Raw genomic sequence first — 16,050 nt, forward strand, 5'->3', positions numbered from 1 at the left:
CCGTCCCTACAGCATGGGGCGGGACTTCCGGGGACGGCACGCCAGCCCCCTCGGAACCGGAAGTCGAGCCTGGGAGCCTTGACGTTAGGAACGAAGTCGAACCTGGATCTGGAGCCGGGTGAGGAGTGGCATCGCGAGGTTGCGCGGTGGGGAGGAATGCTGAGGAGAGGCCAGGGTATTTCTGGCCTGATCGTGGTCCGGTTTTAGAGGAAAGGGAGGAGCCTGGGGGCGGGGCCTGGGAAGAGACCCTCACCTCCCGCATCCGTGACCCGCGGTCGGTCCCAGACCCCTCCCTTCACCTTCTGGCCCAGGTTCCGGCTCTCGCTTCGCCCTCCCGGCATGTTGAAGGGCATTAGAAGCTTGGTCTTTACTGCTTAATGAACCTGCCCTCATCGTGGCCCTAGAGGCTGGCTTGGCTTCCTGATCTCGATCCCTGGAGCTCCCAAGCCTCCGCATCTCGGGTACTTTCAGAGTTCTAGGACTCTTGCCCCGCCCCTTTGGGTTGTCACCCTCGACTGTCTACCTTGAATGGAGGCAAGATTGGAGTTTGACTCCAAGTGTATTCCGTCCCTCTCTCTCCTGACTTCAGGAAGTTAAAGGGACAGGGACGTCTCCCAAGCTAAGTGTTGGTGGCAGGTGCAAGGTTTAGGGTTTGGAAGGACAGCTCCAAAAATGGCTTTGACTTTACAGAATTTTCAGTCCGGCAGCAGTTCATCTTTTGGGATTTGCTAGCAAAGAGAGAGGCCCATTGTTCTACTGCAGACCTGAGAGGTTCTCACTCTTCCTGGGCCCCTTCTGCCTATAGAATAATTAAAATGATAAAACTGTTTAGATCTACTGTCCCCTTCTTGGAATGACCCTTGAAAGGACCTCCAACTCATCCTTCTGTTGCTGGGCAAAATTGTAATAGTTTTGATAGCGATCTACCAAACATTAGAACAGAAACCGAATTACAGACATGCTTTTGAATTTAGAATACCCATAGTCCTCTGCTTGAGGGAAGAAATGAATGATCTTTGTAATGGAACATTGCTTGCTAGGTATTCAGGTGTTCTCTACTTTTGTTTGTTTGTTTTTTTCAAGACAGGGTTTCTCGCTGTATCTCTGGCTGTTCTGCAACTCTCTCTGTATACCAGCCTGGCCTTAAACTCACAAGTGCTAGGATTAAAGTCGCGTACCACCACTGCTGGGCTACATTTTTTTATCTTAATGCTTCATTTGCAAGGTTAATACACTATTTTCATGGAAAGACTGGGGTCAGAGTAACATTTGTATTATTGTAGGTCAGACAAAGAATGCCATTTCTCCCAAACAGCAACTCTGCAGTTTGTCTTTTGTGGGGGAGGGATTTTAGTTGATCCATTTTTGACTTTTTTTTTTTTTTTCTGGAGGTGAGGACCGAACCCAGGGCCTTGCGCTTGCCTACCACTGAGCTAAATCCCCAACCCCCCATTTTTGACTTTTTAAAACAACCCAGCACATTTGAAGTTACTCAAGTGTTTATGGCGTGAGTTGACGGTAGATAGAATGAATGGAAAGTGGAAACATTGTTTTCTTTACTTGTAACATCATGGTAGTTAGCAGCCCCAGGACTCTGTGACCAGACACTGAGAATCCTACCCTTGGAGAATGTCTGCTCTTCTGTTCCATTCGGTCTGTCTGCAGTTGAAACTTAGACCTTCTTGGCAATGACACAGCATGGGGTTCACAGTAACAAAATCCTTGCTTTGAGGAAAGTGACTGGGTACTGGCTGGGGCAGGAAGTTACTGTGATCCTGTGGTCCCGTGGAAACAGTTCAACTGATCACTGCCTGATAAGGTCAATCCCTTTTTGTCTCTTCCTTCCTTCCCTGAATAGTTGCTCTCTCCTTAGAAAGCGTTTTGACTGATTTCTTTCCTTCCTTCCAATAGGTAAGATCAAGTCGGGGATGCTCTCATAATGAATGTCAACCAATCAGCTCCACCTGTTCCACCATTTGGGCAGAACCAGCCCATCTACCCAGGGTATCATCAGTCCAGTTATGGTGGGCAACCAGGACCTGCAGTACCTGCTGCTCCTTATGGGGCCTACAATGGCCCAGTGCCAGGCTATCAGCAGACACCTCTCCAAGGTATGTTTCCAGGTTCCTTTAGGAAATGAGCAGTCTTCAGGTTAGATTGTATTGCTCTGATGAAGCTGCTTAAGGCCTGTGATTGAAGAACATGAAAATGAGGGCCCCGTGAGTCGTCTGTCTCACCCTGTTTTTTACATATGTGACTGTTTCTACCTTAAGACAGCTAATGGGAATGAATCTTCCAGATTCAATAACAGCTCACATCTGTGGACGTCACCCTGGACAGCCTCACCTGGCTGCATTGTTAAGAGCTGGAAGGATTGTAGTCATAGCTCTTCCATTGCCTGTGGACTTCAAGTCTCCCTGAAATCACTTGTTCCTCATATGTTTTGAGAATGCTTCTTATTTGACTTCTGATTGTGACTATAATGACTTTGGGGCCCATTTATCTGTAAATGGATCTGGGAGGAAGAGTGTATTTGTAGGTGTGACTTTTAGTACTCCTGGGTCTTTTACTGTCACTTATTTTCCTTTCCTTGAGTCTCCTTTTCTTGAACGTTCTATAATATCAGTGAAATAAGAAAGCTTGGTGTTGCATTAGAGTCTATGCCCCTAGCCCTTACAGTTTTGGTTTATGTTACTTTTCCAAGAAGAGTAGCTGGTTCTCTGCATGTTCCCAGGTAGACCTTGTAAAGTTACTAATAGAAGACTCTTTGGTTAGGCTGTGAAGACTTAGAGTATGCCAAACGCTATGTTGTTTTTAAGAGAGTAGATTCCACAGGCCTGTGATCCTGTGAGGGAGGCTGTGGCAGGAGGATTGTGGGATCAAGGCCTGTCTGGGCTACAGAGTGAATCCAAGTCCAGCTTAGGTACAGAGTAGGAGTCCGTCTAAAACTAAAAAGTGAAAAAGAAGATATAATCATTAACAAAATGCTTGCCTAACATGTATGAGATCTCAGATTCAATCCCCAGAACCTACAAAAAAAAATCATAAACTAAATAAATAAAGGTGGGTGGGGTTAAAGGCTTGAGATAGCTCAGCAGGTAAAGGTGCTTACCACTGAGCATACTGACCTAAGTTCAGTCTCCGAGACCCACGGTGGAAGGAGAAAACAAGTTGTCTGCTGATCTCCACACACAATAAAAACATAAATATAATTTTATGGGGGTTAGAGAGATGGCTTAGTGGTTAAGAGCACTTTTTATTCTTGTAGAGGACCCAACTTCAATTCTCAACACCCACATGGCAGCTCACTACCATCCATAACTCCAGTTTCAAGGGATCCAATGCCTTCTTCTGACCTCTGCAGGCACCAGTCATGCATGTGACGCATGTGAGCAAAACACTGAGACATATAAAATAAAATATATAACCCTAATAAATAAAAAAATACACATACACAAACACACACATATATATTTTGTTGTTTTTTTGTTTGTTTGTTTTTTGAGACAGTTTCTATGTGTAGTTCTGGCTGTCCTGGAACTTGCTCTGTAAGCCAGGCTGGCCTCAAACTCAGAGATCCACCTGCCTCTGCCTCCCAAGTGCTGGGATTAAAGGCCTAGGCCACCACACTTGCCTTGAGAGTAAATTTAATCCAGTCAGGCAAGGTATGGATAGGTTTTGAAAATAAATGAAATATTACCATTTTAGTCACACTGTAGAAAAACAGTGAAGTGGTAAAATTAGAACTTGTTTCTTTAGAAGGTCCTTGTTCTAGGTTGGGACTTTGACTGGACAGAGTCCACTTCTACTCTGTTAGGTTTGACTTATCAGAATGGAGTTGTCTTTGTCATTGAAGGGAAGTCTGTCTGGTTCTGTTATGGTTAGTGAGCAAGTTCAGCTTCTGAATCTGCTCTTTCCCGAGGGTCAGCAACATTTCAAAAGTGATTTTCCAGGTAACTCATCACTTGTATTTTTGGCTGGCAGTATGGCTAAGCTCAGTGGGAGTAGTTTGGAGGGAGATCTGATCTGAGAAAAGGACAGAGCCCAGCTTTTGTGAGAATGTAGGTAACAGCATTAACAATGGGATAAGCCATCTGTCCTGACAGAACTCTTGGAGAAAAAAAAAAAAAAGGTCTCTGACTTGTGAGAATGCTACTGAACATGGAAGTGGGTGAAAAGAGCATGATGGGCTATATAAAATGTACCAAGAAGAAGGGGTCAGAGCAGCTGCTGTGGGAGGGAGTGCCTTTCTTGTGGTTGGTGTAGCTCCGTGGAGGAACACTAGCATGCATGAAGCCCTGGACTCCGTACCCAGCACTGGAAAACAAAACAAAGCAAACAAACAACCCACCCCACCCCACCCCACCCCTGGTTTCTTGAACTTCTGGTCCTCTGGACCCCCTAAGGCCAGGCTTATAGGTGTGCACCACCAAGTACTTTATTTTCGACTTTTTTGTTTTCCTTACTGGTGAGCATGTTTTGCTTACATGTATGTATTAAGAAGTCAGAAGAGGGAGTCAGATCCTCTGGAATTGAATTGGAGTTACAGATGGTTATGAGCCACCATGTGGGTGCTAGGATTGGAATGTAGGTCCTTTGCAATTAGAACCCAGGTCTTAACCCACTAAGCCATCTTTCTAAGCACCGCCAGGCAGTTTTTTATGTGGTGCTGAGGGTTTAATCCAAGGCTTCAGACTAGACAAGCTGCTGACCACATCTCCAGCCCCTTAGTTTCCTTCTTTTTCTTTTCTTTTCCTTCCTCTTTCTTTTTATTTATCTATTTTTCCTGGAGACAAGGTCTCACTATGTAGCCCTGTCGGTCCTAGAACTCAGTATGTCAACCAGCCTGGCCTTGACACTCAGAGATCCACCTGCCTCTGCCTTGCAAGTGTTCCAGTTAAAGGCGTGCACCGCCACACTGGCCACACTCCTAGTTTTTTCTAGACTAATTCATTATATTCTTGCTTCTCATCTTCTGTACCACCTTTCTCATGTATTCTCCAAGTTTCTAAGTTGTGGAGTGAGATGTTTTCCTGAGAAAGGTTGAAGGCTGTCTTAGATGTGTGTGTGTGTGTGTGTGTGTGTGTGTGTGTGTGTGTGTGTGTGTGTGTGTGAGAGAGAGAGAGAGAGAGAGAGAGAGAGAGAGAGAGAGAGAGAGAGAGAGGGAGGAGAGTGAGTGTTGATCAGAGGGAGGTCCTCCATTGTGTTGCTCTGCCTAGCTTCACCCTAAGTCGGAGAAAGTAGCCTGTTTGTTTGATATCCAAATGCCAGATACTGCTGTAGTAAGAGGTGCATGGCATCCTTTTTCACTCCGCAGCTGGAGTGTAGGGTCAGTGAAAGTTTCTTTTATTGCTTCTTGCTTTGTATTCCTGCCTCAAGGTGGAAGAGAAAGTTATTTCCCAACCATTTAATTTCTGTCCTTTACCCTCAGGTGTGCCGAGAGCCCCACCTTCCTCAGGGGCACCTCCAGCCTCAACAGCGCAGGCCCCCTGTGGTCAGACGACATATGGCCAATTTGGTCAAGGTGATATACAGAATGGGCCAAGCTCCACAGCTCAGATGCAAAGGTATGTACTGGGTGAGCCTACAATCAGTGTGATTCGAAAGTGGATTAGGAATGTATGAGGCTCTGTTTTTTTTCTTTTCGTTCTTTTAGATTCTTTCTTCTCCTCCCTCTATCCTGTTCGTCTTCTTTTAATTATTATTTATTGCATTTATTTATTTTGTATGTATGAATGATATGTGTGTGCATGCATGGCATGGGGTGCATGTGGCGGGTCAGAGGACAACTTGTAGGAATTGTTCTCTCCTTCCAGTATGTGGGTTCTGGGGACCAAACTCAAGCCTTTAGGCGTGACAGCAAATATCTTTACCCACTGAGCCACGTTGACAGCCTTGCATTCTTTTTTCTAGGTTACAGGTACTACTAATGTCCAGCCCTATTATGGACTCATGTTAGTACCTGGATTCGTTTCCATATTATCTTTCTGTGAACCTGAGTTTTTCCCCCTTTACCAGACATACATTTTCACAGTGGTTCTAGTCCCCACAAACCTATGCTAGGGGAGAAACAGGAAAAGGGAGCTCAGGATTGTCTGTGTCACCCTTTTCACTAGACCAGGCACTTCGTAGGACTGATTGGTTAAATTTGTACATGTCAGTTATGAAATGAAAAGACTCAGAAGGAACGCTGCATAAATAATGAGAACCTAATAAACCTCTCTTGCGTGGAGTCTGTTAAAGGAGGGAAGTCATGTCTGTGAGAATGTTGTTTGGGTTCTGGTACTAGTTGAGAAAGTATAACTGGTTAGTAGATGTGAAAAGGGAAAAGTTATTTCTGGAACTTACCAAGAGTCTTGTATTCATACATTATAAGTCTTAGATAAAGCAAATATGGGACACAATAGATGATGAGGGACAGACAAACAGACCTAAAGATGCAAGATGGGGTGAGGCTGTGGGTAATCTGTGAAGAGGTTGGAGCTGTTTTAAACCCTCTGTGAAGTATTTGAGACCTTAGTGAACTGGAGAAGGAAACCATGTGAGATCTGAGGGAAGAGTGTTTTTGGTAGAGGGTACAGCAAATGCAAAGGCCTTGAGGTAGAAATTCATTTGGTGGACAGAGGAAGAATAAGAGGTCAATGTACTGTTGGAATATAGTCAGTAGTAGAGCCCTTGAAAAAGATTCAGTAGTGAGGTAAGAGATGGCCTTACAGAGAGTGTTTCAGGGGGGCTGGAGAGATGGCTCAGCAGTTAATAGCTCTTGCTGCTCTTGCAGAGGACCTGGCTTCAGTTCCCAGCACACACATGGGGGCTCACAACCATCCATAACTCCAGTTCCAGGGTATTCAAGCCCTCTTTGGGTACCAGGGACATATGTGGTGCACATACATGTAAGCAGATTTTTCTGTCCCTCCTGCCAGCTCCCAAATATCCACAGAGAAATTTCTTGTTAATTATGAAAGCTTGGCTGATAGCTTAGGCTTGTTTCTAACTAGCTCTTATAACTTAAGTTAACCCATATCTATTAATTTACGTGCTGTCAAGCGGCTCATGGCTTGTTACCTCATCCCCTACATGTCATGCTTTGTCGTCATCCGACTGGTGACTCTGCCTTCTTCCCAGAGTTTTCTCTCTGTCACGAAGTCCTGCCTATACCTCCTGCCTAGCTATTGGCCGTTCAGCTTTTTATTGCACCAGTCAAAGCAATACATTTTCACACAGTGTACAAATATCCCACAACACATACATAATATGCAAAAAACAAAACAAAAAAGCCAAAACCACTCATACACATAAAGTGAAATTAAATAAAGAGAGGCCAGGTGTCTGAGGCACACAGTTTTAACCCCAGCAGTCAGGAGGCAGAGGCAGGTGGATCTCTGTGAGTTCCAGCCTAGCCTGGTTTACAAAGCAAGTTCTAGGTCAGCTAAGGCTATATAGTGTATGTGTGGGTCGGGGGAGAGTGTGTTTAATGAAAGCAAGTCAGCAATCAGCTTTGTTCATTGTTGCAGGAAGATGAGGGCAGAGAATTGACCATTGGCTTTGGCAAGGTCATTATCATTAAAAAAGGCAGTCTCAGTGGAGAGATGAAGAAAACTGCCTACTTGGATTGGCTCAAAGACTCCCCCCCCCCCCCCCCCCCCCCCCAGGCAGGGTTTCTCTGTAGCCGTGGCTGACCTGGAACTCATTCTGTAGACCAGGCCTCAACCTCGGAGATCCTCCTGTCTCTGCCTCTTAAGTGCTGGGATTAAATGAGGTGCCATCACTACCCAGCATATCAAAGACTTTCAACGGGGAGTAGATTACTATAGCCTTTTTTTTGTTTGTTTGTTTTGTTTTTTTGGTTTTTCGAGACAGGGTTTCTCTGTGTAGCTTTGGTGCCTTTCCTGGAACTCACTTGGTAGCCCAGGCTGGCCTCAAACTCACAGAGATCCGCCTGCCTCCGCCTCCCGAGTGCTGGGATTAAAGGCGTGCGCCACCACTGCCCAGCTATAGCCTTTTTTTGTTGAAGGACTCTTTTCTAAAGAGGGGTGAAATAGAAATGTAAAACAAGTTTTCCTCCCAAACTCAAAATTAAGATGTTAGAAAGTGAAAGCCTCAAGTTCCAGAGACCAAGAGGAGACTGGAAGTCAGAGTGGAAAGTTGACTTTGTGGCTGGATTGCCTGTTAAGTAGGTGGAAATTATCATCTTGAGAAGCAGGTGTTGGGGAAAGGAATCGAGTCCTGCATCTTCCCACGAGGTGCTTGGAGTCAAGACTTGGATTTTTAAGTGTGTATTGGGACTAGACCTGCAGAAAAAGTCTCTGCACACCGTTAGAGGATGAGGAGCTCTGCTGTGCTCAGGCTGACTATTGGTCATCAGGGAGGGAACAGGCAAATGGACACGAGGGGACATGTTGGAATAATAAAAATGGTATGAGCCTAGTGTGTTGATATGCTCTAGTGCTTGGGAGGCTGAGTCAGGAGAATCACAAGTGTGAGGCCAACTTGGGCCACACAGTGGAGACCCAAACAAAGAACAGTAACAACAACTTGTGCTAATCGAGGCAAAGCTAGCTGGTGACACATGCCTGTAGACTCATGGTGGGGACGCTAAGGCAGTGGGTTCCTTGAGCCCGAGAATTTGATGCCAGTTTGGAGCACCATAGGAAGGTCTGGTCCCAAACAAAAACTCAGGCTGGGTATGCCAGCACACATCTTTTTGGGTTTTTAGTTTTTTAGACAGTGTTTCTTTGTATATTCCTGACAGTCCTGGAACTTGCTCTGTAGACCAGGCTGGCCTCAAACTCACATAGCTTACTGCCTCTCCCTTCTGAGTGCTGGGATTAAATGTGTGCGCCACCATCACCTGGCTTAATGGAGTAACATTTAATGAGGAACAGGAATATCATAGATAAATTTCATAAAAATATAAAAAAATGCACAAAATTTTGAGAGTATATATAGTTTGATCCTGTTTACGAAATGCTAAAAACTGACAAAACTGAACTCTGCTGTTGTAAAGACAAGGGATGGTAATTGAGAATTAGGAGTAGTTACCCCTGGAGACGGAGGAGGGACTCATGGAGACACATGGAGGGCCTTGTGGATGTGGTGTGCTGTACTTTCTGATTTGCTTTCTCATGTCATTGGCTGTATTATGTTAAGTCTTGGAAGTTGCAAATCAGGTTTCGATTTTGGTTCTAGCTTGTTCTGTCATGCTTTCCGTGGTTTTGTTTTCTATCTCCTCTGTCTCATTATTTTGCTATAGGGCTAGATTAAATAGGAAAACTATAGATGCTATATATAGGTATGGGGAGCTCTTGACAGATTAACACTGGGCAGCTGATAGCATTAATCCACACTGCTAGCGCAATATAATTAGTCTGACAAGATTTATTGAGCATCTGCTGTGTGGTTAACAGTATGTTCAGTATTGTGGACCACAGAATAATGCAGGGCCCAACAAAGAGCTTGAAGTAAGGGTCAATAGCAGAAATGCTAGTTGAAAGCAGCATTAGAGATGGGTTCATAGTTCACCATTACAGTACTTGCTTGTCTAGCATATGCAGGTCACTGGGTTCAAGTCCCAGCACGACACACATAAAAGAGCTACCAGTTGAAGGAAAAGTGATTGGCTGGCTAAACTAAGAGCAGATGGAGCTGGTCAAACCTAAAGTACTAGTTATTTAGTAGAGATAAAATAAGGCAGGGAGGGGCGGGGAGAAGGTCAGTAGGTAAGTGCCTGACAATCTCAGTTTGACCCCATAAGCAGTTCGGATGCATGGTGCATCTGTAATCCCAGTGCTCTTACAGTGAGATGGGGGGTGGAGACCGGAGAATGGGCAGGAGCTTGAGGGCCAGCCAGCCTGGAGTATGCTGTGCAGCAGGAACTAGGATGACTGCTTCCACATGGTAGAAGTTGAGAATTGACGTCTGAAAGTTGTCTTCCAGACTCCACACACTTACTACTCAATCACCCTGGTGCAAACGTGGTTGTGTATGTACTCACAGGAAAAAAAAAATGGAGCATGCACGCACTCACTGAGATAGCGTGTCACTATGTAGCTCTGGCTGTCCTGGAACTCACTCGTAGACCAGGCTGGCCTCGAACTCACAGAGATCCACCTGCCTCTGCCCTCCCAGTTTTGTCACTACATCTGACAAAAAAAAAAAAAATAACTTAATAAGTAATTATTTTTGAAGAGAGTGTAAGTCAGAAATTCAATGTTTTGATAGATTTGATTCATCCCAAGTCCCAGCTGGAGTTTCTGTGCTGCATAGATCTGCCCGAAGATCTTCCTGAGACATCAGAGCAGTTGCCTACACTTGGTATCCAGTGATACTGGCATGACTAGTAGTCATACTTGACTGTGTTGTCATTGTGTGAATGCCTGACGTGGTTGCTCAAGTGACAAGGCGTTGCTAGTAGACCCGAAAGGCTACTTGGTTCGCCGTTTCTCTAGTCTTTCCTTGGAGCAGCAAGCCTCCTCCTCCTCCTCCGTTTGTTGCCTAATGCCAGTCTCAGCCGACTGCCTCCCGCTCTCTCCGATTCTTCTCACACCGTCCCAGGACGACGACGACGTCATAGGTGCTCTAGTTGAACAATCAAGCTATATTGATTGGTCTCACCGTTCCTTGATAGGCACTTGCTGGAAGTCTGCTCATGTGTGCCTAACCTTTCAACTTCTCAGGTGTAGGTTACAAAACTGAGGCAATTTGTCCACACAGGACTGAGGCTAAGGAGGTGATAACTTCCCAATCAGACTAAATAGTGTTTGACCCCAGGGTGCTTGGTATTTGTGAGTGAACCTAGTGGAAAGTAAGCTTTGCCACAAATCTTACTTGTGTAGACTATTAACAATGTCATTTGCCGGGGGTGGGGGGTGGGGGGAGGATTGGAGCGATGGCTCAGAGGTTAAGAGCATAGGCTGCGCTTCCAGAGGTCCTGAGTTCAATTCCCAGCCCCCACATGGTGGCTCACAACCATCTATTATGAGATCTGGTGCCCTCTTCTGGCCTGCATTCATACATGCAGGCAGAACACTGTATAAATAACAAATAAACCTTTAAAAAAAAAAGCATGTTATTTGGCCAAAACTACCCACGTCTAAAGCTATCAGACAGCTCAGGGTGAACATACAGTGCCAGAACACAATGGAGCTTCCTGGAGTGGTGTGGAGCTCTTCCGGCTTCAACAGACTTCTCACCCTGTAGTCACCTGCTTTCATTCTCTTTATAGGCTCCCGGCGGCGGCTCAGCAGTTTGGGTCCCCATTGGCCCCTGTGGTCAGCCAGCCAGCTGTGCTTCAGCCCTATGGCCCTCCCCCCACAAGTACACAGGTGACCGCACAGCTTGCCGGGATGCAGATCAGTGGTGCTGCGTCCCAAGCCCCTCCCTCTTCTGGGTTGGGCTATGGTAAGTAGTGATGAGACCAGGATGCTATCATCCCCTTTTTGGAAGTTTTGGTTCTGGGCATATTTTTGATTTCCTGTGCCTTCGAGTTCCAAATGCAGCGACAGTCGTATCATATTTGTGCCTTTTTGGTGGGAGGAGAAAGAATTTACCAGACCAGGAAGAATGACTGGGCCTCCGCCTCTGCCTCTTCTGTTCCCAGGTCCACCAACATCATTGGCCTCAGCCTCAGGAAGTTTCCCTAATTCTAGTCCCTATGGCTCCTATCCTCAGAGCCAGGCTCCTCCCCTTAGCCAGGCTCAAGGTCATCCTGGAGTCCAGCCTCCCCTGCGATCTGCCCCACCACTGGCTTCCAGCTTCACATCCCCAGCTTCAGGTGGTCCTCGGATGCCTTCCATGACTGGTCCACTCCCGCCTGGACAGGGCTTTGGGAGTCTCCCAGTGAACCAGCCCAACCACGTGTCCTCGCCTCCTGCTCATGCTCTGCCCCCAGGCACCCAGATGACTGGGCCCCCAGTACCACCACCACCTATGCACTCCCCTCAGCAGCCGGGCTATCAGCTGCAGCAAAATGGTGAGTCTCCCCCCAGCATCCGGCTAGAAGCCGAGGCTTCAGTTGTTCTGGGCTTTCCGTTTGTTTGCTTGTCCTGGGCTTTCCGTTTGTTTGCTTGTCCTGATACTGCTTGCTAAGTACTAAATTCGATGGACAGCTTCAGGGTACCATTACTAGGATGTGAGGTTTGTAAGACAGTCTTCTTGTCTCTTAGCTCATGGAGATAGTGTGGCCTTTCTTTGAGTGGCTTCCTCAGGCACTAGTATACCCCATAATCTGTTTCAAAGAGTCCAGTTACTTTCCTGAGTCCTTAAGCAGAGAGAGGAAAGGGATTTTGAGTTCATCAACCTTGTGCCCTTGTCTCTCAGGTTCCTTTGGACCAGCCCGAGGCCCTCAACCTAATTATGAGAGCCCATACCCTGGAGCGTCTACCTTTGGCAGTCAGCCTGGGCCTCCTCAGCCACTGCCTCCTAAGCGCCTGGACCCTGATGCCATCCCCAGCCCTGTAAGTAGGTGCTTATGTGGTCTTGGGGAAACACATGTCTGCCAGATGTGCAGGCCGACCTAGATGAGATGTTTGCCTCACATTTTCTGATAGCGTTCCCTTTTCAGCTCTCATCTGGAAGACGTAGAACTCAGATATGATGTCTAAACTTTTGAAATGGAATTTGAAGTCCCCAGAGTCTTCTAGTGCAGTTGTAATGCTCAGCTATACATGGGAGAAAGGGGAACCAAGAGTGATCAGTCGTGTCGGTAGAGCTCTGGGTTGAGGCCTGTGTTCCGTTGCTCTGCACATAATGATAACATGGCCATCTTTGCCATTCTGTGGAGTAATGGCCAGGTCTCACTCCCTTAGATTTAGGAGGGCATCATTCTTCTTGATCACTGGAGCAGGTAGGAGCTCTCTGGTGTTGGGTGGTCAGAGCAGGAAAGCCGCACTGGCTCCTCTCTGCTCCTCTGTGGGTGGTGTTGTAGGGTGATGCCCACAATGCTGTTGATTGCCAGCTCCCTGCTGTGTGCATGGGGAGCAGTCATAGTGTATGAAGGCAGTGTGCATGTACACTCCATTGAGGAAGCTGCTCTCCCCCAGAGGCACTGGACTCCTCAGCCCTTCCTTATCAGACATGGCTAGAGTAGGTCTTCACATGGACCCGCTTTATATCCTGTCTGTGACATTGATGTCGGTTCCCTCTTCATACTTAGCCATTGTCATATTCCATTCCGTTCTCCTCCCTCTTCCTTTGGGGAACTACCACAGTTAGGAAGCCTGTTAGTTAAGTGACAACCCCCCACTTCTCTTTTCCATGGTAGGAAGGAGAGTTTAGCTGGACAGCCAAGGCATCTTCCAGCATGAGAGTTCTTTGACCTGCTGGGGAACTTCCTGTTCCTCAAGGTTTTTCCCATTAGGGCCTCCTTAAAGAGTCCTGCTTGCCTCCTGCTTGCTCCACCTGAGCTTATCTTGCTCCATGGTAGTCTGAGTCACTGAGGCCTCCTTGTTAGGCCTCTGTGTTGGGCTAGAGAGACTTGGAATTCCAGATCTACTGGGTCCCTGACTTCAGCAGTCTGAGCTGGGCTCCAGCTCTTCATGTCTGATTCACCAGGGTTAGATAGAGATGTAACATCTGCCTCTTGTTCTTTTGTCTCCCTCCCTGTGTACCCCTGCTGCCTTTATTATTAAAACACTAAAAGCAACTTAATGAGCTGCCTCCTCAGCAGAAAACCAGGCACAGAATAGACCCTGATGCCATTCCTAGTCCAGTAAGTGCAGGGGTGGGAGTATGTGCTTGTCACCCGTGTTAGTGCCACTCATGCATGCCTGTGACTTCACCTCATCTCCCATGGCCATCCTTCTCCATTCTCCTCCTTGAGCCCTTCTAGATCCTTGCTTTTATAAGCTGAAGGATATGCATGCCCCCAAGTCACCATGTATGAGAGAGAAAGCAAGCTGTTAGCAGTGCCTTGAGTGTGGGATGGTGGATGGTCAGGCTCTGAGGGTGGGTCTGGTGGCATGTTAAGCTTTGGTTTTGGTCCTGCTGGCTCCTCCAGGAGCTTGTGTGTGGCATGTGGTGGAACCAGACAGTCAAGCAGCAGATCCTTCCCATTTGAGGTGAGGAGAAATGTTCCCGGTGGGTGGCTATGAACGTCCAGGTTCATGGCATTTCTTACAAGCGAAGAGCTTGCTTGTTTTGGGAGAGTGTGGGCCACCTTCTCATCTGGAGAGTCTTAGACTCTGGTGTATCTCCAAGCTTCAATTCTTTCTGCTGCGGGATACAGTCTTATTTGCCCTTTACTTTTTCTGGTTTTCTCAAACTCCTCTTGAAGTAACTGACCAAAGGTCACCAGCCTGAACAAGGGTCTGATTACCAGCTTTGCATATCCTTTTTGGGTTTGTTCTCCTCAATGTCTTGTTCCAAGTAGAGGTTTGAGGACTGGGCCATAAGGCTTGGGCATTTGTCCTCTCCTCTGTGGCCCCACCAACGCTCACCCAAAAGGAAGGCAGCATCTGCTTCCTCCCCTGATCATTTCTGGCTGTTTAACTCTTTCCTCCTCCCGTTCCTTGTTAGTTTCATTGAGTTTAGAGCCATTCCAGGTCGATTCATTTCTACGTGGGTTTCTGTCTTCTGTTCTTGCTCTGGCTCAGTGTGTCTCCTGGAGAGGAGGGAGGGGAAAGTTTGGGAATGGAGAATAGAATCCAATCATGTCTTATGGTTTGGGGTCAAAGTTGAAGCTTTCCTGGAGTGGGAGGAATAAAGGTGCACTCACCAGTGCCTGGAGGTCGGGGTGTTTATCAGAAAGCCATTCTCACCAAGGCCCACCCAGCACCTCCTGCTCACTGCTGCCAAGAGGAAGGTCAGCCTCGTAGCGTGGGATACAAACTCCACAGGAAAGCATGCCTGGTGCATGAGGTGTTTTTGGCAATCTTTTGTTCTTGTTCTATGGTCTGGCCTGCCTTTGTCCTCAGACTTCTTTTTCTTTGATCATGTCGCTCACTTCACTTTTCTCCGACAGATTCAGGTTATTGAAGATGATAGGAATAACCGGGGTTCAGAGCCATTTGTTACTGGTGTACGGGGACAGGTGCCACCCTTAGTCACCACCAACTTCCTGGTGAAAGACCAAGGTGAGACAAACTTTAACATCTGTTTCCCTATGGCAGCTGATTCTCTAAGGCTATCAGCCATGGATCACGCTTTTATTGGTCTTTAACCAGAGACCAGTTTCCCCGCCCCATCCCACTTCCTCCTTCAATCCTTCAGGGAGCTAAAAGCTACTGCCAACTCTTAACATTTGTGGAGGTGGGGTGACTCTCCAGCAGAGAGCTGGTATCCAGAAGGCTTCTGGGATATGACTAAAATCTTCTACTTTCTTCAGGGAATGCAAGTCCCCGGTACATTCGATGCACATCTTATAATATCCCTTGCACTTCTGACATGGCTAAGCAGGCGCAGGTGCCTCTGGCGGCCGTCATCAAGCCACTGGCAAGGCTGCCCCCAGAGGAGGTAAGTCTAGGCAGGGGCTAGAATACAATGAAAGAAATGGAGGGGAATGGTGCTTCTTTCTAGATGGGATTCTGACTGGCATGGAAGCCATCTTGGTTGGGCAGGAGGGGACAGTATCTTTGGTACTCTCAGGGCCCAAACTTGGTAGCAGTGGGAAGGATGAAAGCAAAAGCCAAATCCATGACTTCGTGAGACAAGGGTTCATAGGAGGAACAAATGAAAAGAACCAGAGCAACACTCAGGAAACTGAAACAGGAGGCCATGGAGTTCCAGCCTGGCCTGGCTACACAGTAGATTGCATCTCAAAACAAACAAGGAGCAGGCATGTTATTCAGAAGGATTTAAAGCTACTCGGGGCCATACAGTGAGACTCTGTCTTAAAATAAGACAAAATAGGTAGGCCCAACCTAACTAATACAGGCAAGACAGCTGGATGTAGGAACCCATTGTGTGGTCAAATCTCTGGATGATGACAGTGCATTGACTTGAGATGGGTAGGGCTCTTAAGAAGGCATATAAAGGAGAAGGTACTATTGTATCCAACATTCCTCACCTGGCTTGGGCCCCCATCTGCCAATTCAGTACCTGAAAGCAGCGTTG

At 46.9% G+C, this 16,050-nt stretch overlaps 1 protein-coding gene across 4 annotated transcripts in view; it reads left to right on the forward strand.

Moving 5' to 3' along the window:
- Positions 1-16,050, forward strand: part of Sec24c (SEC24 homolog C, COPII coat complex component) — a 22,920-nt gene continuing 6,870 nt past the window's right edge. The window contains exons 1-9 of one of the 4 annotated variants that reach the window (XM_052733523.1): positions 1-118; positions 1,912-2,111; positions 5,432-5,567; positions 11,225-11,400; positions 11,600-11,971; positions 12,319-12,455; positions 13,640-13,708; positions 14,960-15,071; positions 15,323-15,450. In XM_052733523.1, coding sequence (XP_052589483.1) covers positions 1,940-2,111; positions 5,432-5,567; positions 11,225-11,400; positions 11,600-11,971; positions 12,319-12,455; positions 13,640-13,708; positions 14,960-15,071; positions 15,323-15,450 — 1,302 coding nt within the window. In that variant the 5' untranslated portion in view covers positions 1-118; positions 1,912-1,939. Of the gene's footprint in view, positions 119-144; positions 462-1,474; positions 1,820-1,911; positions 2,112-5,431; positions 5,568-11,224; positions 11,401-11,599; positions 11,972-12,318; positions 12,456-13,639; positions 13,709-14,959; positions 15,072-15,322; positions 15,451-16,050 lie in introns of those variants that run through there. The other 3 variants (XM_052733524.1, XM_052733526.1, XM_052733527.1) reach the window with 3 other exon arrangements.

This window comes from Peromyscus californicus, unplaced genomic scaffold, assembly GCF_007827085.1.
Source record: "Peromyscus californicus insignis strain IS unplaced genomic scaffold, ASM782708v3 Scaffold_12__1_contigs__length_115047231, whole genome shotgun sequence".
NCBI classification, from domain to species: domain Eukaryota; kingdom Metazoa; phylum Chordata; class Mammalia; order Rodentia; family Cricetidae; genus Peromyscus; species Peromyscus californicus.